At 44.1% G+C, this 27,441-nt stretch overlaps 1 protein-coding gene across 6 annotated transcripts in view; it reads right to left on the bottom strand.

Moving 5' to 3' along the window:
• DCLK2 (doublecortin like kinase 2) overlaps nucleotides 1-27,441 on the bottom strand; it is a 181,644-nt gene that overhangs the window by 17,481 nt on the left and 136,722 nt on the right. For 3 of the 6 annotated variants that reach the window (XR_006341132.1, XM_043902583.1, XM_043902586.1), the window contains 5 exons: nucleotides 22,630-22,705; nucleotides 21,154-21,262; nucleotides 15,885-15,942; nucleotides 6,481-6,600; nucleotides 5,768-5,914 (listed from right to left, as the gene is read on the bottom strand). Coding sequence is in view for 5 of the 6 variants with exons in the window: in XM_043902583.1 (XP_043758518.1) it covers nucleotides 5,768-5,914; nucleotides 6,481-6,600; nucleotides 15,885-15,942; nucleotides 21,154-21,262; nucleotides 22,630-22,705 (510 nt within the window). In the remaining variant the exon portion in view is untranslated. The remainder of the gene's footprint in view (nucleotides 1-5,767; nucleotides 5,915-6,480; nucleotides 6,601-15,884; nucleotides 15,943-21,153; nucleotides 21,263-22,629; nucleotides 22,706-27,441) is intronic. The other 3 variants (XM_043902584.1, XM_043902587.1, XM_043902588.1) reach the window with 1 other exon arrangement.

Below are 27,441 nucleotides of genomic sequence, written 5' to 3'. Positions count from 1 at the left end.
AGTCTATAATCACCGAATAACATTTGAGCAAGTGGTACTCTGGCTAAATATCAAAAGGGACGTATCAAATAGGGCAGACAAGCCTGAACTAATATTTTATCCGATTCGTCTCTCCTCAGTGCTAGACACAGAGGCAAATATGTGAAAAAGAATGTATGTAAATTTCAGGTCTTAGCTGGAGACTGTCTTTAAAGCAGGAAAATATACATATACCTCTATAAATCCGCACGTATGCACACACACACATTTATGACACTCCTTTAAGAAACTAACACTGGCGCGTACACACAGGGCTTTGCTTTAGGAGACCAATCTTAGGGAAGAGGTGATAAATGCACAGTGACTCCAAGGCCTCATTCTGGCAGAGTTAACTTCTCCTCAGTAATGCCCATCCTCGCAGGCCTGGAAGGGCCAGTCCCACAGTCTCCCAAACACCGCCTCATCGCACTTCTGTAGTCACCCTGCTGGGCAGCTAGGAAGAGAGGCATTATTCCATTTTATAGATGAGGAAACTGAGGCCCAGAAAAATCAAGCTTCGAGCGGGTGGCCATGTGGGACCCCAGCAAGTCCACTCCCATCCCTTGCACGCCCCTGCGTCTGAAAGGCCACAGGTGTATAGGCTCCAGGTGGGGTGTAACCCAGCAACCCCTGGGAACGCCGCTCAGCCGAGCTCAGATGCTCCGCCACCAGCGGAGACGCCCTGTTGCAAGCCGCTGTCAGAATGCAAAACTGAAAAACGGAAGGCGTGCACACCCCACATACAAACTGCAGGCCGCAGGTTCTCTAAATAAAAAGTCAGCGTCGTGATTTAGAAGGCCCTCAAATATGAGAAGCCAGCCCTCTCCTCGGCCTGCCCCAGAAGCCCTGGAAAGGCGGGATTTATCACTGGTCTCTCTCAGTTAACTCTGACCGGGCGCACGGGCTGTAACTCACAGCCCTAATGGCCACCCGAGTGCTCCCTGACACGGCGACCCATACATCTCGGCTGGCAGGGTCTGAATCACGACTCGGCTGCCAGACGGGTGATGCAAATGAGCCGTCTGAACGCTCTGGCGCTCACAGGCGGGATCCTGAGATGCAAGGGGCTGGCAGTCCCTCCGTGGACGGGCTCCTAGCGCCGCACTGGCACTTTCCCACCCCGGGCTGACACCAGCCTGCTGGTTGTCTCTAGGTCTGCCGGGGTCCCCTTGGGTCGGCAGTGGCACGCACATCTTACTGAGACATGCGGTGAAGTGTCCACGGCCCGACCCCACGGGCCTCGCGTATCACACGGGAGCCCTGCGCAGACCTCGTGCAGGCTCACCACCCTCCTCCTCCTCTTCCTCCTCCTCCTCCTTCTTCCCTTTGGGTGGCAGAGCAGGGCTGGGGTCGGGGGGGATACCCGGACGGGGCAGCGGGGGCAGACGAGGCCCCGACTCCGGTCTCCCAGTCGCCGTCGGAGACTCGGCAGGCTGGAGCCGGCAGTCCCCGTCACAGTCTCCTCCCTGATGGGAAACGAGAGCAAAGGATGAGGGAGGGGGTCCTGAGCCTGCGTGCACAGTAAGGAAGCGTGAGTGGGAAGGTGGAGACATGGGGTGGTGGGGAGGGATGGAATCAGTGGGCTGGACAGGACACCCTCGGGTCTACGGAAGGGCTCACCGGCCCGCGGAGCCCCCCACGGGAGCAGCCGAGGGGGCAGGCGCTGCCATCACCGCTGCGTCTCGAGCCCTGCAGCGCCCGAGCCCTTAGAGACCCTCAGCATCTGCGACCCCCGCGGTGAGACAGGTGTGGAGGGCAGGGTGTCCTCAGGAACACCCAGGGAGCCCCGTCACCTCTGCTCAGGAATCTCACGTTCAAACTCGGCCAGCGGTGCAGGGTTGGGGGCATGCTGACGCGCCCCGCAGCTCCTGGTGCAGGAGCAGGACACCAGGTCCCCATGTGCCCGAGGCCTGCTTCACCACTGTCCTCACCCTCCTCAGAGGTCAGAACGCCACGCCCCAGGACACATCGTGCTTTACACACCAGGGGTATTTACTTTCCTAACAGAAAAACAAGGCAGAAGACGGTAGGAAAACAGACGTCACATGCTTTTAAGTGGATGCTGAAAAATGATCAAACGGCACTATCCAAAGGGGAAACGCAACTGTGGATCAGGAGGGCCCAAGAATGGCGCCAAAGCCTACCCATCAAAGCACACTCTGCTCAATAATCATTGGTGTGCTGCACGCGGGACGCACGGTGTGAAGACCTGCGTGTGAGTGTGAGCTTCAGGCGAGCTGAGTGACCATCAGCGGTCAGTCACCAGCCATTGATTTCTCACCCACTGTGCGCTCATTCACCACCCAGGACATATAGGTGACTGAACACTCACCTGCTCTATGGGTGCTTACTATCTAGAGAATGGGGACGACTAGCGATCTGTTCAAGGAAATTAGAGATGCCAAGGGAACATTTCATGCAAAGATGGGCACAATAAAGGGCAGAAATGGTATGGACCTAACAGAAGCAGAAGATATTAAGAGGTGGCAAGAATACACAGAAGAACTGTACAAAAAAAGATCTTCACGACCCAGATAATCATGATGGTGTGATCACTCACCTAGAACCAGACATCCGGGAATGTGAAGTCAAGTGGGCCTTAGGAAGCATCACTATGAACAAAGCTAGTGGATGTGATGGAATTCCAGTTGAGCTATTTCAAATCCTGAAAGATGATGCTGGGAAAGTGCTGCACTTGATATGTCAGCAAATTTGGAAAACTCAGCAGTGGCCACAGGACTGGAAAAGGTCAGTTTTCATTCCATTCCCAAAGAAAGGCAATGCCAAAGAATGCTCAAACTACCGCACAATTGCACTCATCTCACACGCTAGCAAAGTAATGCTCAAAGTTCTCCAAGCCAGGCTTCAACAGTATGTGAACCATGAGCTTCCAGATGTTCAAGCTGGTTTTAGAAAAGGCAGAGGAACCAGAGATCAAATTGCCAACATCTGATGGATCATTGAAAAAGCAAGAGAGTTCCAGAAAAACATGTTTCTGCTTTATTGACTATGCCAAAGCCTTTGACTGTGTAGATCACAACAAACTCTTGAAAATTCTTAAAGAGATTGGATTACCAGACCACCTGACCTGCCTCTTGAGAAATCTGTATGCAGGTCAAGAAGCAACAGTTAGAACTGGACATGGAACAATACAGTGGTTCCAAATAAGAAAAGGAGTACATCAAGGCTGTATATTGTCACTGTACTTATTGAACTCATATGAAAAGTACATCATGAGAAACGCAGGGCTGGATGTAGCACAAGCTGGAATCAAGGTTGCAGATATACAGACGACACCACCCTTATGGCAGAAAGCAAAGAAGAACTAAAGAGCCTCTTGATGAAAGTGAAAGAGGAGAGTGAAAAAGTTGGCTTAAAACTCAACATTCAGAAAACTAAGATCATGACATCTGGTCCCATCACCTCATGGCAAATAGATGGGGAAACAGTGACAGACTTTATTTTTGGGGCTCCAAAATCACTGAAGATGGTGACTGCAGCCATGAAAGACTCTTAATGACTCTTAAAAGACTCTTGCTCCTTGGAAGAAAAGTTATGACCAACCTAGACGGCATATTAAAAAGCAGAGACATTACTTTGCCAGCAAAAGTCGATGTAGTCAAAGCTATGGTTTTTCCAGTAGTCATGTATGGATGTGAGAGTTGGACTATAAAGAAAGCTGAGCACCGAAGAATTGACGCTTTTGAACTGTGGTGTTGGAGAAGACTCTTGAGAGTCCCTTGGACTGCAAGGAGATCCAACCAGTCCATCCTAAAGGAGATCAATCCTGAATGTTCATTGGAAGGACTGATGTTGAAGTGGAAACTCCAATACTTTGGCCCCCTGATGCAAAGAATTGATGCACTGGAAAAGACCCTGATGCTGGGAAAGATTGAAGGCAGGAGGAGTCAGGGAGGCCAAAGAATAAGATGGTTGGATGGCATCACCAACTCAATGGACATGAGTTTGAGGTGAACTCTGGGAGTTGGCGATGGATAAGGGAGGCCTGGCGTGCTACAGTCCATGGGGTTGCAAAGAATCAGTCACGACTGAGCAACTGAACTGAACTGACCTAGAGAAAATGACAGATAAATAAATGATAAACTCACAGAACCATGGTAAGTGCAGCAGAAACCAGAGGTGGCCAGGACTGACTGCCTCTGCTCAGGGAGGCTGGGGTGATGTCAAGAAGACATGCCTTGTTCGGTATCTTATGAGATGAACCTGTTTGCTGGGGGACAGGATGCTGCAAACGAGACCAGTATGGTGGCGGTTTAGTCACTAAGTTGTGTGCGACTCTTGTCACTCCAAGGAATATAGCCCACCAGACTCTTCTGTCCACGGAATGTTCCAGGCAAGAATACTGGAGTGGGCTGCCATTTCCTTCTCCAGGGATTGAAACCAGGTCTCCTGCATGGGCAGGTGGATTCTTTACCAACTGAGCATCGTGTCACTTTATGATGACCAGTTTGGACATCAACAATGAGGTTTACCACTGCTGATAAAAGTCTGGTCTTCACCAACTCTGGGGGCCTGGGGAAACCTGTGTGTGGATGAACATGATACAGGAGATGCAGATAACCTCACCTGCCAGAAAGTAAGGATGATGATGGTGATGCTCAGCCCTGAAAGGTGGGAACAGGCCAAGTACCTTGTGTGTTCTGGTGGATCTGTGTACGGAGAACTCAGAAATTGCCTTCTCTTACATTTCCCTACAATGTAGACATGAGGACTGTCCCCAGTCAGCAAGCTACATCTAGTGATTAAGGCCACCATGCAGTGAGTTACATCTGGCTTTAAGGTGAGTGCCATGCTGGCCAGATGGGTAGGGAAGGGAGGACCAGGACAAGAGGCTGGAAGGGAGAACTGGGACCAGACTGTGAAGCTGAGCTCCATATCAAAGTAAGACTCTCGTCTGCAGAGCAACAGGACAAAGGAGACTTCCAAACAAGAAAAGTCAGCATCCCGGGGGCTCTATTTCCATACCCGTAAAGCTGAGATGAACGGACTATGTTATATTTTCAGAGTTCTGTCCTGCACATAAATGAACCCTTCCACTTCTGTCTCCCATGAGCCTCTAATTCTGTCACCAATTTATTCATCAGAATTTTTTGCCTCATAAAGTAATTTCTTGTTTGTCTTTCTCCAGTTAGTACCATCCATTAAAACACAAATGAAAATGGGTTTTCTGGGCTTTCCTTGTGGCTCCCAGGTAAAGAATCTGCCTGCCAATGCAGGAGACACAGGTTCGATCCCTGGTCTCAGAAGATCCCACGTGCCACGGAGCAGCTAAGCCTCTGAGCCACCACGATTGAGCCTGTGCAGCTACTGAGCCCGTGTTCTGTGACTGCTGAGGCTCCAGCCCTAGAGTCCACGCTCCACACAAGGGAAGCCACTGCAGTGAGAGGCCCCCGCACCACAACTAGAGAAAGGCCCACAGCAGCAAAGACCCAGCACAGCCAAAAGTAAATACACAAATAAAGAACTTCTCAAAAAAAGAAGAAAGAAAATATGCTTTCTAATGTCTGGTAAACAGTAAACGTGGAAGTGCAGATCAGTTCAAGGAATCCATTAAGACTTTATGGTCACTGACTTGATTTTCTAGATTTCACTTCTCTTGGCCCCTGACCTGCAGGGTTGGTGTAGATTTTAAAATGTCACAGTCTGCACATAACTGTCTGCACGTGATTTCCGTCACTTTAAAGGGAGAGAGGCCTGAGTTGGAACGGAAAAGGCAGAGATGACGTACCAGGAGGTTCTCGGGCTTGATGTCCCGGTGCACGATGTTGAGGGCGTGCAGGTACCGGAGGGCGTTGGCCAGGTTGTACACCATGGCGCTCCCGTCCCTCTCCGTATACTTGGTTGAGGAGGTAATTGCATCAAAGAGATCTCCACCCTGGAGAACATGTAAAAGAGCACATCAAAACATCAACAGTGGCAGAAACAGACTCACAGGCTCAGAGAACGAATTTACAGTTACCAAGGGGGAAGGGTGGGAGGAAGGGATACTTAGGGGCTTGGGATGGACATGTACACACTGCCATGTTTAAGATGCAGAAGCAACAAGGCCCCAGGGACCTCTGCTCAATGCCGTGGGGCAGCCTGGATGGGAGGGGGTTTGGAGCAGAATGGACACACGTATACGGACGCCGAGTCCCTTTGCTGTCCACCTTAAACTATCATAACGTTGTTAATCGGGTATACTCCAATACAAAATAAAAATAAGTTTAATTAAAAAAATCAACAGTGGCAGGGCTATGAAGGGGACAAACAAAGCTCATCAGCCTGAAGGAGATCAGAAAAAGAATGTCACAAGTGCTGCTCAAATGAATAAAGATCCATTTCATAAATAAGGAAAGTCTCACGGCGGCAATGTGCATTTCCAGGGAGGGTCTCTCAGAATACTGCTCAGTCTTGGGATCCAGCACTGACAGACTCTCCTGGGATCTCTCCACCTCTCACCTTGACCAGTTCCATCACCAGGAAGAGCTCGGTGGCCGTCTCCATCTCCTCAATCAGCATGATGATGTTCGGATGCTTCACTCTGCGCAGGATCGACACTTCATTCTCAATCAGATGTTCCTGGGGAAAAGGATTTAGAGGGGTGGATCAGACACGACGGAACAGGCTCTGTTCCTGCGTGTCAGAGGACAACACAGGCTGTGGATCTGAGCCTGCAGGAGCGGAGACAAACCGCACCCTGCGAACAAGCCAAGCCGGTGTGGCAGCTCACTGAAGCTAACGGAAGGACTTCAAACAGCCCGCAACGGGCGCGGTGTGCTATCTGGACCGCTAGACTCGCTCCCTCCTGCCTCGTCTTCGTTTCCAACACTTTAACAGCTCATGATGCTGCGAAAGCTTGGGCTTGCCACACTGTGCTTTGTAATGCAGCTGGAATTACTTTTCCCTCTCAGTACACACTCAGAAATGAAGACAGCATGTAAGGAAATTTGGCATACTTATGGGATACAACTTCCAGCCTTATAAACATTTTTAGCTTTTAAACTATTTACCAACATGAATTTGAATTATGTGCTGAAATTTGTGAAAAAGAAACTTTCCTCCTCTGTATTTGGGTATGAAACCACTCACCAGATAGATGTTCCTTATCTTATATTTCAGAAGTCAGGAAACACATAGTAGGTGACCACCATCCTCATTTCAACTCTAATCACTTCTCTGAAAATACCACCTGATTGTCAGTCCTGGTGAGCAATGTGGTTGGGAACAGCACCGTAGCAAAATGTTTCCTCACGGCATTAAGGAATTATTCTTAGTATGCCAGCCCATGAATCATGAACAATGACTGCTCTGTTTTATTATGAAACATTAAAGATCTCTCAATAATATCACATTTGTTGATCCTCGTTAACTGTGATAATGAATTATTTAGGGAATGTTCTGTAAGACTGATAATTGCCCTATTATACACTTTAGGTTTTCAAAAAGTTTTCTTTATGTAAGTTTACCTTATAAGAGTGATCATTTGCTACCTAAACACACATATGTGCATATATATCCATAATGTGTGTCTGTGTCTCCTCTGCTCTCATAGATCTCAGAGCTAAACTGAATGTCCCACTGCAGTAGTAAGATCATTATCTTATCTCTAGTTCAGTGTACCGTTTATGGTTCCGCTCTTATCTCCATGCCTCCATGCATATGTGTATTTTTACTCAAAGCAATCTCAAATATTTCTGGACAATAGACGGAAGCATAAATTATAACAAGCAAGTAAATAATATCCAGACAGAAGTCTGTTGCAGCCTCCTGTACATGGTGACTGCTGTTTTTTGAATGCTGAATGCACCGTGTTTGTCCAAATGTTAGCAAATGACAGCGCAAATGTTAAACAGAAGCAGGGGAGAGAAAGGGGCTTCCCTGGGGGCTTAGTGGTAAAGAATCTGCCTGCAATGCAGAAGCCTCAGGAAATCAGGAAGAGCCTTTGGAGGAGGGCATGGCAACCCACTCCAGTACTCTTGCCTAGGAAATCTGGTGGACAGAGGAGCCTGGCGGGTCACAGTCCCTAGGGTCAAAAAGAGTCGGACATGACTGAGTGACTTAGCAGGCACCCAGGAGAAAGAAAAGAACCACATTGCCTAGGAAACGAGCCCCTTTCTGTCACTGTGCAGGGTGCTTGAGTACCATCTCCACAGTTATTCTTAGAGCAGTTCTTTGAGGGGCGGGGGATGCAAACCTAGATTCCTGACCTCCAAGCCCACATCTTTTGGAATCTTTCAAAATGAAAATGACAGCTGTCAGGCTGAAACTGACTCCATGAAAGGCTGGAACTAGAGGAAGCATAGGCCTGAGGTAGGCTCAAGGCAGGACCACACCAGGCTTCGTGCAAAGCGGAGCACCTATGCCTACTCATGAGGAGGGCTGGGAAGATGTAGCTGGTTCCGGACTTGGCACCCGGGGAAGGGTGGCAGGTCTCAGACCCTAACTGAGCACGGTGGAGAGGCCGCCGGGCTGCCGACCCGGCCCCAGTCGCACGGCGCTGACCTCCAGGGCGGCGGCGTCACCAGGCGGGCACAGAGCCCTGGGTGCTCCCAGGGTGAGCGGCTGGGCAGCCAAGCCCTTTTGGCCACGGGGACAAAGACTCAGAAAACCAGCCATGTTCACACACGTCTTTAGAAGCCTTTGGCTCATCTGTGCCAACCGAGTCCTTAATCACAGTAACCGCAGAGGTGGCTGTACCTCTGTGAACAGGTAAAGGCAACTGAATGAGTTTATTTCACTCTGTGTGACGCCAAGTCGACAAAGGAGAAAAACAGGCGTTTGATTTTGAAGCTAAATGGATCTATCATGTCAGTTCTCCTCCCTCCTCTCCATCGCCCGAGGTTGGGGAGAGTCTATAAATGTACCTCTATGTAGGGGCTCTGCATGTGATGCTAATTTCCAGGGACATATATAAAATAATTTGCATCACCAGTACCCCAAGAATGCGCTGACTGGAGCTAAAATAAAGAGTCCAGAACGCAGGGAGCCTGCACCTCTCCAAAGTCATCTTCTTCATGCAAAGGCACAGCAGAGCCTCTTCTGGGACGCACTGTGTAACTTGGCCCTGGGCCTCCGGCCGTGTTACATTTCAAATATTAAGTGGATATTCCAACAACATTTTTTCCACCACTATTTATTATCTTGGCTTGCTGTATGCTACTCGACAATGCCTAGTATTCTGTGCACATACTGAAGGGTTTTGTTGGGATGTGGGGCCTATTTGTTTCCCAACCTCTGACTATGCCTGTAAAAATGTCTTTGAAGGAACAATCCACTTTTTAAAGTAAACCATCCTCAGAAGCAAAACGAACGGTGCACAAAAATCTTTACAAATGTTATCTTTCTACTTCTTATACAGCCCATATGTAATCATTGTTTCTAATACATCCTCTCTAGGTTACATTTTCCAGAAAAATATTTCTAAATACAAGATGAACATCACTTTTGTCTCGAACTGTACTGAACGTACATTATTCAACCACCCACCATTATTTATGTTAAGTGATTCATGATTCTAACTCCAAATAATTTACATATGAATCATTTCCTGGCGGTATGCCATGGTTTTGTGTGTGAGAATAAATGACAAAGAAAACTGCCAACTTGGCAAAGGGTACAGCCTTATCCTTGGCCAGGGTAGTTTTTAACATCTAAAAGAGAGACAGATAGATAGAGCCAGAGACAAATGGATCTGGGGGATAAACAATGCTCCCAAACCAAACGATTCGTCTAGCGTCCAGTCTTTCCTGCCTGTGTCCTTTGTCTCATTGAATGGACCTGGGTGCCCGGAGCAGAAGGGCATTCTACCCTGACCCTCCCTCCCGCGTCCTCCTGCCCAGCTCATCAGTCACCCACCCCCGCCTTCTCAGTAGCCTCAAAATATGCCCATTCCCTCTTTACCCCTTTTGCCAATTTTTTTCTAGGCCTCCAGGCATCTGCAAAGGCAGTTTTGTCTGGAACTTTCTTCCCCCACTTCTTGGTGAACTCCTATTCATTCCTCAGAATGATGGGGGATCTCACCTCCTCCAGGTAGCCTCCCCTGCTTAACCACAGCTGGGTTAGGAAACCCTCGAATTTGTCCTCAGAGCCCCCTGCGCTCACTCCGGCCGCAGTTCTCACCCTGCTCTCTTGGAGGTCTTTGTTTACCTTGCTCTGCAGGAACCAGCACGGTTCATTCTTGAGTAATCACATCACTCACTGCTCACTGTTACAAGTTTTACAGCCAGTATGTATATTGTGGGGTGAGCACCACTGAGGATGACACGTTGAGAGAGACGAGATGCTCAATAGTTATATGTGATGACTGTGGTTGGTTGAATAATGGCCACAAAAAGTTATCAGGTCTTAATGCCTAGAACTTGTAAATACTACTGTACTTGAGGAAAAGAATGTCTCTGGGGGTATGATTAAAGTCACTGCAACAAAGCAAAAACTGTAGATTTTCTGGGTGCCATTACAAGTGTCTTTCTGAGACAGAGGCAGAGGGAAATTTCACAGTCAGCAGAAGAAAAATAAACACAAAGAAGAGAGGGAGATGTGAAGATGGAGGCAGAATTTGGAGTGATGTGTTCCTCCAAGCCAAGGAATACTGTCAGCTACCAGAAGCTACTTAGAGTCAAGGAACAGATAGATTTCCCCCCACGGCCTGCAGAGGGAAAGTGGATTTCAGACTTCAGCCCCTGAAACAGTGAGAAAAATGTTGTAAGTCATCAAGCTGGTTGGGAAGTTATTCCAACAGCCTCAGGAAGCTAATATAGCATACATTTAGATTTTTGTCCTGCCCCGACCCATAACATGTAGATAATGAATGCAGAACTCTGGGGAGAAAGGGAAGGAAGGGCCACTTCTAAGCACACTACAGAAAGCGCCAGGCTTCACACACTGTGGGAATTCAGTAAATATTCAGAACAATTACATTTAGAATATTAGGCATAGAAGAATTCTTAAATTTATCAACATCATAGCCTTCTCAGAAGCCTCCATAAATCTGGCCCCAAGGTAGATCTTGCAAAAATCTCCTACTTTGTATGTAAATCAATGAAGTCAGAACATTCCCTCATACCATATACACACAAAAAAACTCAAAATGGCTTAAAGACTTAAATACAAAATAGGACGCCATAAAACTCCAAGGAGAGAATACAGGCAAAACATTCTGACATTAGGTCAGTCTCCCAAAGCAACAGAAATAAAAGCAAAAATAAACTAATTGAACTTATAAGCTTTCATACAGCAAAGGAAACCACAAACAAAATAAAAAGACAACTTACAGACTGGGAGAAAATATTTGCAAACAATGCAACCAACAAGGGTTTAATTTCCAAAATATATAAACTACTCAGACAACTCAAAATAACAAACAACCAAATCAAAAAATGGGCAGACCTAAAAAGACATTTCTCCGAAGAAAACTTACAGCTGGCCGATAGGTACATGAGAATACGCTTAACACTGCTAATTGTCAGAGAAACGTAAATCAAAGCTACAATCAGGTATCACTTCACGCCAGTCAGAATGGCCATCATTAAAAAGTCTATAAATAATAAATTCTAGAGAAGGGTGTAGAGAAAAGGGAACCTTCAGACACTGTTGGTGGGAATAAAAATTAGTGCTGCCATTAAGGAGAACAGTGTGGAGTTTCCTTAAAAAAAAACAACAGTAGAGTTACCATATCATCCTGCAATCCCACTCTTGGGTATATGCCCGGAGAAAATGCTCATTCAAAAAGATACATGCCCCCAATGTTCACTGCAGCACTATTTACAATAGTCAAGACGTGAAGGCAACCTAAATGTCCATCAGCAGATAAACAGACAAAGGAAATGTGGTACATATATACAATGAAATATACTCAGCCATGAAAGTGAAAGTGAAGTTGCTCAGTCATGTCCAACTCTTTGCAACCCCGTGGACTGTAGCCCGCCAGGCTCCTCTATTCTCCAGGCAAGAATACTGGAGTGGGTTGCCATTCCCTTCTCCAGGGGATCTTCCCATCCCAGGGATTGAACACAAGTCTCCCGCATTGCAGGCAGACGCTTTATCCTCTGAGCCACCAGGGAAGCGTCATACTCAGCCATACAAAGAATGAAATAATGCCATGTGCAGCAACCGAAATGGACCTAGAGATGATCATACTGAGCGACGTAAGTCAGACAGAGACGTATATTACACCATACGATACCAAATACTGCAGTGGGCTGCCATTTCCTCCTCCGGGGGATCTTCCTTACCCAGGGATCAAACTCGGGTCTTCTGCATTGCAGGCAGACCCTCTACCGTTTGAACTACCAGGGAAGCCCTAAACCACTTGTATGTGAATCTAAAATATGACACAAATGAATTTATCTACGAAACAGAAACAGACTCACAGATACAGAAAACAAACTATGGTTACCAGAAGGGAAAGGGGGTGGGGAAGGGATAGATGAGGAGTTTGGTATTAACGGATACAAACCAGTATACTCCTACTACAACCGGGTCCTACTACATAGCACAGGGAACTATATTCACTATCTTGTAATGACCTATAATTTAAAAAAATATATGTATAATTGAATCTTTTTGCTGTAAACCAGAAACACAACATTATAAATGAACTATACTTCAATTTAAGAAAGTCTCCTACTTGGAAGAACCCAACGTGCTTTCCACCTCCTGGGCCCCTGCTCAGGCTGTGCTGACCGCCTCTAAGGCCCTTCTGTCATTCCTGCCTATTTAAGCCCTGCATGCACACACACGTTCAGTCACATCTGACTGTCTGTGACTCCATGGACTGTAGTCTGCCACTACCCACCGCTCAAGTTCAGCTCCAACACTTCTTTCTCTAAGGCATCGCCACTGAGCATCTGCTTCTCATCTGCTTCCCTGAACTCCCAAACACTCCTTACAGAATTGGTATTAATTTGTATGTTAAATCACCCTATTCCTAGCACAGCATCTCACACAAACATCAGATGTTAGATAAACAGTGAATTAATCTAATAACACTCATACACATTACAGAAAAAGCAAATAGAAAGTCAGACGTTAAGAATTTTTCCCCAGCTTCTTCTTACAGGAACAAAGGCAGAAATTGAACTTGGAGCAGGAGCGTGACGGACTAACCCAAAGATCCGATCACCGCTCTGCCTCTGTGTGACTTCTGGGAAGCTATCTAATATGTGTTTCTATTTCTTTATCTATAAAACATCTGTTTTGCAAGTCATTAAAGATAATGTGCAAAATTCTTAAAATGTCCAAGCCTTGATAGATAATACACTTTGATAAATGGATAGATAATACATTTGGATAGATAATACATTTTGGATAAACATTACATTTTGATAAATGGCAGATATTGTTTTCAGCATTATTACTTTTCTGTGTACATCTCACAAAACAGAGGTAATGAACAATGCCCCAGGAGAGTGTCTTAATACCTGAAGATTTTGTTTAAAAAGAAAATTCTCTATACCATTTTTTCCGAAGTATAAAATTCAGTGGAAAAATCTACTTATTGAAAACAAGTATGAGATGAACAGATACAAACTACTACACATAAAACAGACATGCCACAAGGATTTACTGTACATCCTATAAGGACCCACAATGAAATACTGACATTATCTGAAAAGAAACAACTGATTCACTTTGCTGTACATCTGAAACCAACACAGTAATCAACTGTCCATTTTTTTTTAACGTTTTGAAATTATAATTTCATACAATGTGGAAATAATTGTTCAAGTAAGCAAAATAGAAGGGTGAAAACTAACTATATGAGCATGAATTATAAAAATACAATGACATTCAATTACAAGGAAAAACAATACCTCAATTTTTTTTTCTTCACCCAAATGTTTGAAGTGGCCTATTCATTTGCCTTAACACTTGGTGTTATCAGACTGTATTTTTTTGCATGAAGATCTTTTTTTCAACTACTGAGACTGCTGCTTAAATTTTAATCAGGTAAACAGTATTCTTTCCATCATAATTATTTTTAAACTTTTTATGAAGAAATACTTTAATGCAATTATTTAGAACCTGGCTCCCCAAATTACAACACATTCTGCTTAAATCACACAATATCAGATACAAAGAGCAACACCCACTTCCACACGGAGAAAGGCTCAGCAGTTGAAAATATAATCAGATTGTCAGCACGATAGGTAAAAAAACACAGAATTATTTAAAGAAAATTAAATTTAGAAAAACCTTATTCAAAGAAAAGGGAGCATTTTGCACAGACTCTGCTTCATTAGCTGTCACAATGCAGTAAAAAGAAAAAAAGTATATGACAAATTTGCCTATTGGATTTACATTCTGGGACTCTGAGAAATTTTACCATAATTATTTTAGGTTTTCTGTTAAAAATACACTATTTTGTAAATGTCTGATGAAGAACAGTTTTATGAGTTCCATAAATATAAGACCACCATTGTCATATCAAGTCCTCCTAGTTATAAGTTCTGACTCCCTCTGGCCTATTAATAATATTAACAGCTAACAAGTGTTAAACTTTTACTATATACTGGTACTTTTCTACATATCTTACATGCCTTAATTAATTCACAATAACTTATATCTTAAACATTATTAATAACTGCATTTTATTAATTATTAGGAAGAAACAGAGGCACAGAGGGCCTAACTAATTTTTCCAAGGTCACACAGCAAGAAGACACAGGATTAAACTTAATACAATCTGTCTAGAGTAGCACTGTTCAACAGCAATGTGATCCACCCATGTAAATCTAAATTTTCTAGTAGCCATGCTAAAAAATATAAAAAGCAGGTAAAATTTATGACTTATTTAAATATTCAAGATATTACCATTTCACCATGTAATCAAATACAAAAGATATTAAGTATCTTACATTCTTCTTTGAGTATTAAGTCTTCACAATCTGATGTGTGTTTTGCACCTAGCAAACATTTCAGTTCAGACTGGCCACATTTCAAATGCCAGGAGTTCAGAGTTGGACCATGAGTTCCAGAGCCTGATCTCTTACCTGTTAGGCTACCTACCAGAAAGGAATCTAAAAAGGTCTTTGTCGTCATTATTAGAAAATATTTATCTTTTCAAATATAGTTAAAATACCAGTAATCTAGCAGCATCCCACCATTTGATTTTTTTTCCCCCAGTTGGATCTTGAGAGTGGGACAGAGAAAAAAGTTCATCCACTTGGAGAGACAATCCACGGTGTGTGCGCACATCCCGCGTCAGCTCTCGTTACAAGTATCTTTCCAAGGATGTCTGTACGGCAAACATACTTGGAACACAAAGACGGTGTCTGCCCTGGCCAGGAGGACAGATCTGTCTCCTGACCACGGTAATAACGTCCTCCTCTGAGGATACTAGTGGCTCCCTCCTAAGACTGGGGTTTCCTAGGCTTGGGGATCCTCCACTGGGATACAAACCCAACTATGGGCCTTGGGAGGTAAGAGGAACCAACGTGAGCATGGAGCCCACGCTGCCTGCTATGCCACGAGTAACTGTTTTTTGGTCTCTGATGCAGGAATGCTGTATCTTCTGCCACAAAGCTAGAAGGCTAATTTGTTAGTCTGAAAGTAGGGTCAAGTCTCAGACCCCTCACTGTTCCTGACACAGCTTTTTTTGTGTGGCTGGGTTCTGAAATAGGCATCTCCCAGAGAAGAGAACTTACATTTTTCGATGGTTAGGACAAAGATCAAATAAAGATACTGTTTTAGGATTAAGGTTTCAGAAAAATGGCAGGAAAAAAAAAGCATGATATGGTTTCCCCAAATACTACCAGCAGTTAATTCCTGTTACGAGCTCATCAAATCACCACTAAATTCCTTCACCACAGCAAACGGCTCTAAGTGTTTTAGTTTCTTTTACAAAATAGTCACATATACTGTACCTTTCCACAACATTTGGCTTTGTCTATAATCTTCAGGGCAAACTCCTTTCCGGTTGACCTATGAATAAACAGAGGAAGGCCATATAAAGACACACATCAAAGACACCATCCTTCCTGATTTCCTCTCCAGCAGACTCTGGGAAGACAGACCGGTTTCCTCCTCTATACACCAGAGAGGATGCTGAGTGGAGTCTGGGAGAAAAATCCCCCCAAAAAGATTTTTTAAAAACCCACAAAGCCACACTGTCAATCTCCTTTTATAAATATCAATCATTACAATATTATTAAGTAACTCACATATTTAAAATAGTTAAATTCTGTTGCATCAGAGCTGGACGAAAGATATTTTCCCACACTTAAATCTCAAAAATAGTTCTCTTAGGAGACAGAATAAAATTTAGAAAAATGAATCAAAGTAACAGAAAAATTTCTTTTATCAATGTCTTTACATGAATCCATTAGCCCATCAGGCCACAATTCAAAACTGAGAAGTCCCTAGACTTCCACTGTCCATTTCTCAGTCAAACTGCAGTGAAGACCTGGAGCCGTCTCACCCACACCTCTCAACACCCCAGTCTGCACGTGCTCAGTCACTTCAGGCGTGTCCAACTCTCTGAGACCCCATGGACCACCCGCCAGGCTCCTCTGTCCATGGGATTCTCCAGGCAAGGATACTGGACTGGGTTGCCATGTTCCTTCTCCAGTGATAAAGTATGAAGTAAGAGAAGTGAGTGAGAGACATCATTTCCTTGGACACAAGAATCTGGATGATGTTATTTAACCTTTAACCACCTTTAACATCATTTAAGCTGAACATGCCAAAAATACATCTTTCAGAATTCAGGAGAACAGTTCAACAAAGAACACTGTGGTATTCTCAGAACACATTAATTCTCTCAATCACAAGCTACATTTGCCAAGTGGTCATAGTAACACTGATGGCCTACCTTGGAAGAATAAACTTTATTTAAATTAGTATATGGTATATAGACAGAATGTGGTCCACTGGAGAAGGGAATGGCAAACCACGTCAGTATTTTTGCCTTCAGAACCCCATGAACAGCATGAGAAGGCAAAATGATAGGATACTGAAAGAGGGACTCCCCAGGTCAGTAGGCGCCCACATGCCACTGGAGATCAGTGGAGAAATAACTCCAGAAAGAATGAAGAGATGGAGCCAAATCAAAAACAATACCCAGTTGTGGATGTGACTGGTGATAGAAGCAAGGTCTGATGCTGTAAAGAGCAATACTGCACAGGAACCTGGAATGTTAGATCCATGAATCAAGGCAAATTGGAAGTGGTCAAACAGGAGATGGCAAGAGTGAATGTCGACATTCTAGGAATCAGCAAACTAAAATGGACTGGAATGGGTGAATTTAACTCAGATGACCATTATATCTACTACTGTGGGCAGGAATCCCTTAGAAGAAATGGAGTAGCCATCATGGTCAACAAAAGAGTCCAAAATGCAGTACTTGGATGCAAGCTCAAAAACGACAGAATGATCTCTGTTCATTTCCAAGGCAAACCATTCAATATCACAGTAATCCAAGCCTATGCCCCAACCAGTAATGCTGAAGAAGCTGAAGTTGAACGATTCTATGAAGACCTACAAGACCTTTTAGAACTAAGACCTAAAAAAGATGTCCTTTTCATTATAGGGGAGTGGAATGCAAAAGTAGGAAGTCAAGAAAACACCTGGAGTAACAGGCAAATTTGGTCTTGGAGTACAGAATGAAGCAGGGCAAAGACTAATAGAGTTCTGCCAAGAGAATGCACTGGTCATAGCAAACACCCTCTTTCAATAACACAAGAGAAGACTCTACACATGGACATCACCAGATGGTCAACACCAAAGTCAGACTGATTATATTCTTTGCAGCCAAAGATGGAGAAGCTCTACACAGTCAGGGAAAACAAGATCAGGAGCTGACTGTGGCTCAGATAATGAACTCCTTATTGCCAAATTCAGACTTAAATTGAAGAAAGTAGGGAAAACCACAGGACCATTCAGGTATGACCTAAATAAAATCCCTTATGACTATACAGTGGAAGTGAGAAATAGATTTAAGGGACTAAATCTGATAGACAAGAGTACCTGATGAACTATGGACGGAGGTTCGTGACATTGTACAGGAGACAGGGATCAAGACTATCCCCATGGAAAAGAAACGCAAAAAGGCAAAATGGTTGTCTGAGGAGGCCTTACAAATAGCTGTGAAAAGAAGAGAAGCGAAAAGCTAAGGAGAAAAGGAAAGTTATTCCCATTTGAACACAGAGTTCCAAAGAATAGCCAGGAGAGATAAGAAAGCCTTCCTCAGCGATCAATGCAAAGAAACAGAGGAAAACAACAGAATGGGAAAGACTAGAGATCTCTTCAAGAAAATTAAAGATATCAAGGGAACATATCAGGCAAAGATGGGTTCGATAAAGGACAGAAATGGTATGGACCTAACAGAAGCAGAAGATATTAAGAGGTGGCAAGAATACACAGAACTGTACAAAAAAGATCTTCACCACCCAGATAATCACAATGGTGTGATCACTCACCTAGAGCCAGACATCCCGGAATGTGAAGTCAAGTGGGCCTTAGAAAGCATTACTACGAACACAGCTAGTGGAGGTGATGGAATTCCAGTTGAGCTATTTCAAATCCTGAAAGATGATGCTGGGAAAGTGCTGCACTCAATATGCCAGCAAATTTGGAAAGCTCAGCAGTGGCCACAGCACTGGAAAAGGTCAGTTTTCATTCCAATCCCTAAGAAAGGCAATCCCAAAGAATGTACAAACTACCACACAATTGCAGTCATCTCACATGCTAGTAGAGTAATGCTCAAAATTCTCCAAGCCAGGCTTCAGCAATATGTGAACTGTGAACTTCCAGATGTTCAAGCTGGCTTTAGAAAAGGCAGAGGAATCAGAGATTAAATAGCCAAAATCTGCTGGATCATCGAAAGCAAGAGAGTTCCAGAAAAACATCTATTTCTGCTTTATTGACTACACCAAAGCCTTTGACTGTATGGATCACAATAAACTGTGGAAAATTCTGAAAGAGATGGGAATACCAGACCATCTGACCTGCATCTTGAGAAACCTGTATGCAGGTCAGGAAGCAACAGTCAGAACTGGACATGGAACAACAGACTGGTTCCAAATAGGAAAAGGAGTACATCAAGGCTGTATATTGTCACCCTGCTTATTTAACTTATATGCAGAGTACATCATGAGAAACGCTGGGCTGGAAGAAGCACAAGCTGGAATCAAGATTGCCAGGAGAAATATCAACAACCTCAGAAATGCAGATGACACCACCCTTATGGCAGAGAGTGAAGAGGAAATAAAAAGCCTCTTGATGAAAGTGAAAGAGGAGAGTGAAAAAGTTGGCTTAAAGCTTAACATTCAGAAAACTAAGATCATGGCATCTGGTCCCATCACTTCATGGCAAATAGATGGGGAAACAGTGGAAACAGTGGCTGACTTTATTTTTTCTGGGCTCCAAAAATCACTGCAGATGGTGATTGCAGCCATGAAATTAAAAGATGCTTACTGCTTGGAAGCAAAGTTATGACCAATCTAGATAGCATATTAAAAAGCAAAGACATTACTTTGCCAACAAAGGTCCATCTGGTCAAGGCTCTGGTTTTTCCAGTGGTCATGTACGGATGTGACAGTTGGACTGTGAAGAAAGCTGAGCGCCAAAAAATTGATGCTTTTGAACTGTGGTGCTGGAGAAGACTCTTGAGAGTCCCTTGGACTGCAAGGAGATGCAACCAGTCCATCCTAAAGGAGATCAGTCCTGGGTGTTCATTGGAAGGACTGATGCTGAAGCTGAAACTCCAATACTGTGGCCACCTCATGCGAAGAGGTGACTCATTGGAACAGACCCTGATGCTGGGAGGGATTGGGGGCGGGAGGAGAAGGGGATGACAGAGGATGAGATGGCTGGATGGCATCACCGACTTGATGGGCATGTGCTTGGGCAGACTCCGGGAGTTGATGATAGACAGGGAGGCCTGGCGTGCTGCGATTCATGGGTCGCAAAGAGTCGGACACGACTGAGTGACTGAACTGACTGACTGATATCTGGTGGTAAAGAACCCATCTTCCAATGCAGGAGACGTAAGAGATGTGGGTTCATTCCCTGGGTGGGAAGAGGTGGGCATGGCAACCCACTCCAATATTCTTGCTTGGAGAATCCAGGGACAGAGGAGTCTGGCAGGCTACAGTCCATAGGGCTGCAAAGAGTTGGACACAACTGAAGCAACTTAGTGCGCATTTGTGCATGTATATATAGTGTGTTAGTCACTCAGTCATGTTTGTATATATGTGTGTAAAGTATAAACCTGCTTTCTACTTTGAGAGATGTATCAGGTCTCATCCTTGAGCCAGAGAAAAATGGGAAAGAAAACGATTCATTAAAAAAAATAAAATCTCCTACAGCACTTACCTGTGCCAGGCTTTGTTCTCAATGCTATAGTTGTATTAATTCATTTAATACCTGCAGGAACCCCCTCATTTAATATTTAATTTCATATTATCAGTAGTCCAGGATACATGAGTTCTGACTTTATTCAAGATCAGAATCAGCTAACTTTTGCACATATTAAAATATTTCTGCTTTTCCAGCCTTATTTTAAGGTCTTGATTTCTGAAATGGTAAACTATTAAAACTGGAAAAGATTCAGTTTAGAGTCTTTGGACTTATAGGCTGTTTTTCTAGCTATTCTAGGAGGTAATTTTTCTTGTGGGGGATGGGCAGGAGGTGAGGTGTCCAGAAAGTTCTGGTAACTGCAGTTTTTCTGTTTTGCTACATCTTTGGTGGAGGTTTACTGCTCATTATATGGTGCAGAAAGCAGCTCCTTTACTTAGCTCTGGTTACACAGATTGTTGCCCAAGCAACAGGCATCTAAAATATGACTTCTAAAGGCTCATTAGAAATCCAAGGCAATATTTGGTTTATATTACGGGGAAGGGCTTCTCTGGTGCCTCAGACAGTAAAGAATCTGCCTGCAATGAGGGAGATGCAGGTTTGATCATTGGGTCAGGAAGATCCCCTAGAGAAGGGCATGAACCCACTCTAGTATTCTTGCCTGGAGAATCCCATGGGCAGAGGAGCCTGGCGAGCTGCAGTCAAGCTGCCCGTGAGCAGGCAAAACCTCTAGTCCCTAGGGCAGAGTCTTTGAGAAGGCCTTCTGTTCATTCAGGTAAGAATAAATTCCAAGGCAGAAATGTATGCATCAGTGAACAAGCGATTATCTTCCCTCACCTGTCCATGCACTCTTTGACGACTGCAAAATTGCCGTCTCCAATAACTTTCCCAATTTTGTATTTCTCAAGAAGAGTCGACGACTCAGAGCACCTGTTTCCATTCACACCTGCAAGAAAGGGTAAATGCATACTCTGATGAATACATCACATTTCACCTTGATTTTTACATATTTGTAAAACAACAAATCTAAATGCACTTCTATATCTATAGTAAAACTAAAGAAAATCCTCTGAGCATATTTTCTTAATAAAACACCTGAATCACCAATTTCCTTTTAGCCTTGTTGGCTAAAATCAGAAACCAACAAAATCAAGAAGACTCTTCTGAGTCTCTTGGACTGCAAGGAGATCCAACCAGTCTATCCGAAAGGAAATCAGTCCTGGGTGTTCATTGGAAGGACTGATGTTGAAGCTGAAACTCCAATACTTTGGCCACCTGATGTGAAGAGCTGACTCATAGGAAAAGACCCTGATGCTGGGAAAGATTGAAGGCAAGAGGAGAAGGGGACAGCAGAGGATGAGATGGTTGGATCGCATCACCAACTCAACAGACATGAGTTTGAGTAAGCTTCGGGAGTTGGTGATGGGCAGGGAAGCCTGGTGTACTGCAGTCCATGAGGTCGCAAAGAGTCGGACACAACTGAGCGACTGAACTGAACAAATTCCTGAAGTATCACCTGAAAATAAGTGATTAACTTTGGGTAATAGGGAAGTCTAACTAAAACTCTAAATTTTTTGTCAATTCTGGGGAAAGGGGAAGGGGGTGATGGTGGGGATTTAATCTTAGACCTTTTTTTTTTTTTTTCAAGATTTTCTAGTAAAGAAAATTCTGGCCAGTCATGAATTAAGCTAAGTTAAGTTAATGCAAATTTCTGGCTCAAAGTTATCTCAGAAAGAAGGTCGGGGGGCGGGGGGCAGGAGGAGGAAGTGGTTAAGACTGACCACTTTTCACAATGCATCCTCAAGTGGACTGTACACAGCACGCATCAAAGAAAGAAGCCTACTTGGAGTATCTAAGAAAAACGAAAGTCTACATTTAGGAATTGTAGGCAGGTTCAGTTCAGTTCAGTTCAGTGGCTCAGCCGTGTCCGACTCTTTGTGACCACATGAACTGCAGCATGCCAGGCCTCCCTGTCCATCACCAATTCCCAGAGTTTACTCAAACTCAAGTCCATCGAGTCAGTGATGCCATCCAGCCATCTCATCCTCTGTTGTCCCCTTCTCCTCCTGTTCTCAATCTTTCCCAGCAGATTGCCACTAGGGAAAAATAATGGAAACCCAGAACTAAAGTTTGAAATTGGGATTGCTTAATTAACACTGATGCGACCCCTGACAACTAAGGCTGAACAGTTTAACTGGAGTCATGACCTCATGGTGTTTAGGGAGACCATCGTAAAGCACAAGGGGGTGTGTGGGTCCGCCAAGTTCACACGGATGGCTTCTGTTACAAAAAAGTAAACATACTGAGAACTACCTTCAGGACTCAGGCAACGATCAACTTCAGGCCCTCCGTTGACATTGGAAGAAGATCGGCCATGCGCAGAAACCTGCTGCAAAAGACAGTGCTTATTATTTATTCAGCTTATCGACTATGTGGGTAAGTTTCCACATAGAATCATACAGAAATAGAGGAAGCATCCCCTTGCTTCTCATCTCAGCCGTCCTCCTATACACAGCCCCATTAATACAGTTCTCCCCTAGACACAGTGCTTTCAATTAGTATCATGAAAACTGACACTGTGCTCCTCTTCTTTGATACTGTGTTACTGTTGATCTCAATGAAGTAAAGAAAAGGAGACTTTCACGGCATCACCGATGAACAAGGTAGTCACCCACAGCACACGCCCTCTGGAGGGTTCAGCACCCAGACAGCAGCCCTGGCTCAACCAACTCCTTTACCACCCTAAAACAGCAAGAATTCCTCTGCGGCATCACAAGGATTTTTTTTAAAACTAGGAACCAGAGGGAAAAAAAAGATAAAACTAAATGATAGGTTCCCACCTAACAAAAAGCTGAAGTCCCCAGTCTAACACACAAATATCTCTAAATTCTTCGGTAAACTGAAAAGGCAGAGAAACCAGAGATCAAATTGCCAACATCCAATGAATCATCGAAAAAGTGAGAGAGGTCCAGAAAAACAGCTACTTCTACTTTATTGACTATGCCAAAGACTTTGACTGTGTGGATCACAACAAACTGTGAAAAATTCTTCAAGAGATGGGAATACCAGACCACCTGACCTGTTTCCCGAGAAATCTGTAGGCAGGTCAAGAAGCAACAGTTAGAAATGGACATGGAACAACAAACTGGTTCCAAATAGGAGAAGGAGTACGTCAAGGCTGTATATTGTCACCTGCTTATTTAACTTATACACAGAGTACATCATGAGAATATTGGACTGGATGAAGCACAAGCTGAAATCAAGATTGCTGGGAGAAATATCAATAACCTCAGATATGCAGATGACACCACCCTTACAGCAGAAACTGAAGAGGAACTAAAGAGCTTCCTGATGAAAGTGAAAGAAGAGAGTGAAAAAGTTGGCTTAAAGCTCAACATTCAGAAAACTAAGATCATGGCATCTGGTCCCATCACCTCATGGGAAATAGATGGGAAACAGTGGAAACAGTGGCTGACTTTATTTTTCTGGGCTCCAAAATCACTGCAGATGGTGATTGGAGCCACGAAATTAAAAGATGCTTACTCCTTGGAAGGAAAGTTATGACCAACCTAGACAGCATAGTAAAAAGCAGAGACATTACTTTGTCAACAAAGGTCCGTCTAGACAAGGCTATGGTTTTTCCAGTGGTCATGTATGGATATGAGAGTTGGACTGTGAAGAAAGCTGAGCACTGAAGAATTGATGCTTTTGAACTGTGGTGTTGGAGAAGACTCTTGAGAGTCCCTTGGACTGCAAGGAGATCCAACCAGTCCATCCTAAAGGAGATGAGTCGTGGGTGTTCATTGGACGGGCTGATGTTGAAGCTGTAACTCCAATACCTTGGCCATCTCATGCAAAGAGCTGACTCTTTGAAAAGACCCTGATGCTGGGAAAAGACTGAAGGCAGGAGGAGAAGGGGACGACCGACGATGAGATGGTTGGATGGCATCACTGACTCAATGGACATGAGTTTGAGTAAACTCCGGGAATTTGTGATGGACAGGGAGGCCTGGCGTGCTGCAGTCCATGAGGTCTCAAAGAGTTGGACACAACTGAGCGACTGAACTGAACTGAAACTGAAAAGGGCTTCCCAGGTGGCTCAGTAGGTAAAGATGACGTCTGCAATGCAAGAAATGCTGGCAGGCATGGGTTCTATGTCTGGGTGAAGAAAATCCCCTAGAGTAGGAAATGACAACCCATTCCAGTATTCTTGCCTGAAGAATCTCAAGAAGAGGAGCTTGAGAGTCTACAGTCCATAGCGTCACAAGAGTCAGACAAAACTGAAGCAACTGAGCACACACAGGTAAACTGACTATTTCTGTGATGATACGTATGTTTACCACTGTTATTATTGTGCAGTAGCTCAGTTGTGTCCAACTCATTGCAACTCCATGGACTGCAGCATGCCAGGCTTCCCTGTCCTTCACCACCTCCTGGAGCTTGCTCAAACTCATGATTATTAAGTCGGTGATGCCATCCAACTATCTAGTCCTCTGACATCTTCTCCTCCTGCCTTCAATCTTTCCCAGCATCAGGGTCTTTTCTAAAGAGTCAGCTCTTCACATCAGGTGGCCAAAGTATTGGAGCTTCAGCTTCAGCATCAGTCCTTCCAATGAATATTCAGCATTGATTTCCTTTTCCTTTAAAATTGACTGGTTTGATCTCCTTGCAATCCAAGGGACTCTGAAGAGTCTTCTCCACAGTTCAAATGCATCAAATGACAAAATATGTATCATTATTTACTACTATTTTATGTATTATTTTGGAGGCTTATGGAATTTTTTTTCATAATTCCCAAGGGCTATTACACTTCCCAACTCAATCTTTTCTCTTTCTTAACTTTCTTCTCTTAAAAAAAAAAATAAAGTATTCCTTTTAGGAGTTTATATGTCAAAGGACTTACTGATGGTAAAGCCAGGAGTGGTGTGTCTTGCTAAGAAACCCAAGGCCACTGAAAGCCAGCGCTGAGATGCACCAGTTAGCCCTGCCCTGAGGAATAAACACGCCTCCCCTAAGTGTGTGTCCGGCAGTCTGACAGGTGAGCAGTCAGGCAGAAACGTGGGTGTGCGTGTGAGTCCCTTTCTGGCCACCCTTAACCTGATGAAAACTGCGGGTGGCTGAACACCTCGCTCCTCAGAACTCACTCACTCCTTCCTCATAATACAGGTCATTGGTGGACACAGTTTTTCAAAATTTAGCTTTTTGGCTTGTTTCCTTTTTCCCTGCTAAAATTGAAGGCAATTCCAAATTCAGCAGGAATTTATGCTAGAATGTTTAAAAGTTAGAATTTAAAAACCAAGCCCTAGAAGGCGACCTGAAGGGAAGCTGAAAAGAAAACCACAATGTTCTCTGCAGCATTTGTTGATACAGCAACCACTCCCGGTCCTCAGCTTCTGGACAGCTCCACCAGAGGCCGCCTCAGTCACCGCCAGCCTGCCCGCGCCACGACCACTGCCAGGGCAGCCTTTCCAGAGGAGACTTCTGATCCCAGAACCTCCCTGTGTCATCACAACCAACAGAACAACCCTAGAGTCTTCAGCCCACCTGACAATGCAGGAGACATAAGAAACCTGGGTTCGACCCCTGGGTCGGGAAGATCCCCTGGAGGAGGGCATGGCAACCCACTCCAGTGTTCTTGCCTGGAGAATCCCATGGACAGAGGAGCCTGGAGGGATACAGTCCATGGGGTCACAAAGAGTCAGACACGACTGAGTGACTAAGTTATAACAGCAGAAGTGTAAATCATCTAGCACAGTCAACGACAGGTAGCACTAACCCAGCATTAGTTATCAGTATTTTTCCTCAAAACGCCTAACATAGGGCCTTCAAATGAGTGTATGAGAAAGGCTTTTGAATTGTTGAGTGTACAATGGCTCCAAGATACGTTTCTATATAATTCACTCCAAGTCAGTTTTCTCTTCTAATGCAACACTTCCTGGATTGAAAACTGTCACTCAAGGAAATAAGAAATCCAAATTAAATTCATATCAACTGGATCCTTAATGAACAGTATGAAAATGCAAAAAAGATATGACATTGAAAGATGAACTCCTCAGGTTGGTAGGTGCCCAGTATGCTACTGGAGAAGAGCAGAGAAAAAGCTCCAAGAGGGATGAAGAGGCTGAGCCAAAGCAGAAACAACACCCGTTTGTGGAGATGTCTGGTGGTGAAAGTAAAGTCCAATGCTGTACAGAACAATATTGCACTGGAACCTGGGATGTCAGGTCCATGGTAAATGGGAAGTGGTCAAACAGGAGATGGCAAGAGTGAACATTGACATTTCAGGAATCAGTGAACTAAGATGGACCGAAATGGGCAAATTTAATTCAGATGACCATTACATCTTCTACTGTGGGCAAGAATCCCTTAGAAGAAATGGAGTAGCCCTCATAGTCAACAAAAGAGTCCGAAATGCAGTACTTGGGTGCAATCTCAAAAATGACAGAATGGTCTGTTTGTTTCCAAGGCAAACCATTCAGTATCACAGTAATCCAAGTCTATGCCCAACCACTAATGCCAAAGAAGGTGAAGTTGAATGGTTCTATGATGACCTATAAGATCTTCTAGAACTAACACCAAAAAAAAGATGTCCTTTTCATCAAAGGGGACTGGAATGTAAAAGTAGGAAGTCTAGAGATACCTGGAGTAACAGGGAAGTTTGGCCTTGGAGTACAGAATGAAGCAGGGCAAAAGCTAGAGTTTTGCTAAGAGAACACACTGGTTATAGCAAACACCCTCTTCCAACAACACAAGAGAAGACTCTACACACGGACACCACCAGATGGTCAACACCAAAATCAGATTGATTATATTCTTTGCAGCTAAAGATGGAGAAGTTCTATACAGTCAGCAAAAAAGACCGGGAGCTGACTGTGGCTCAGATCAAGAACTCCTTATTGCAAAATTGAGACATAAATTGAAAAAAGTAGAGAATACCACTAGATCATTCAGGTATGACCTAAATCAAATCCTTTATGATTATACAGTGGAAATGACAAATAAATTCAAGGGATTAGATCTGATAGACAGAGTGCCTGAAGAACTATGGATGGAGGTTTGTAAAATTGTACAGGAGGCAGTGATCAAGACCATCCCCAGGAAAAAGAAATGCAAAAATGCAAAATG

This window comes from Cervus elaphus, chromosome 5 (assembly GCF_910594005.1).
Source record: "Cervus elaphus chromosome 5, mCerEla1.1, whole genome shotgun sequence".
NCBI classification, from domain to species: domain Eukaryota; kingdom Metazoa; phylum Chordata; class Mammalia; order Artiodactyla; family Cervidae; genus Cervus; species Cervus elaphus.
Note: the sequence above shows the minus strand (reverse complement) of the source record. Positions and strands in the feature narration are given on the sequence as shown.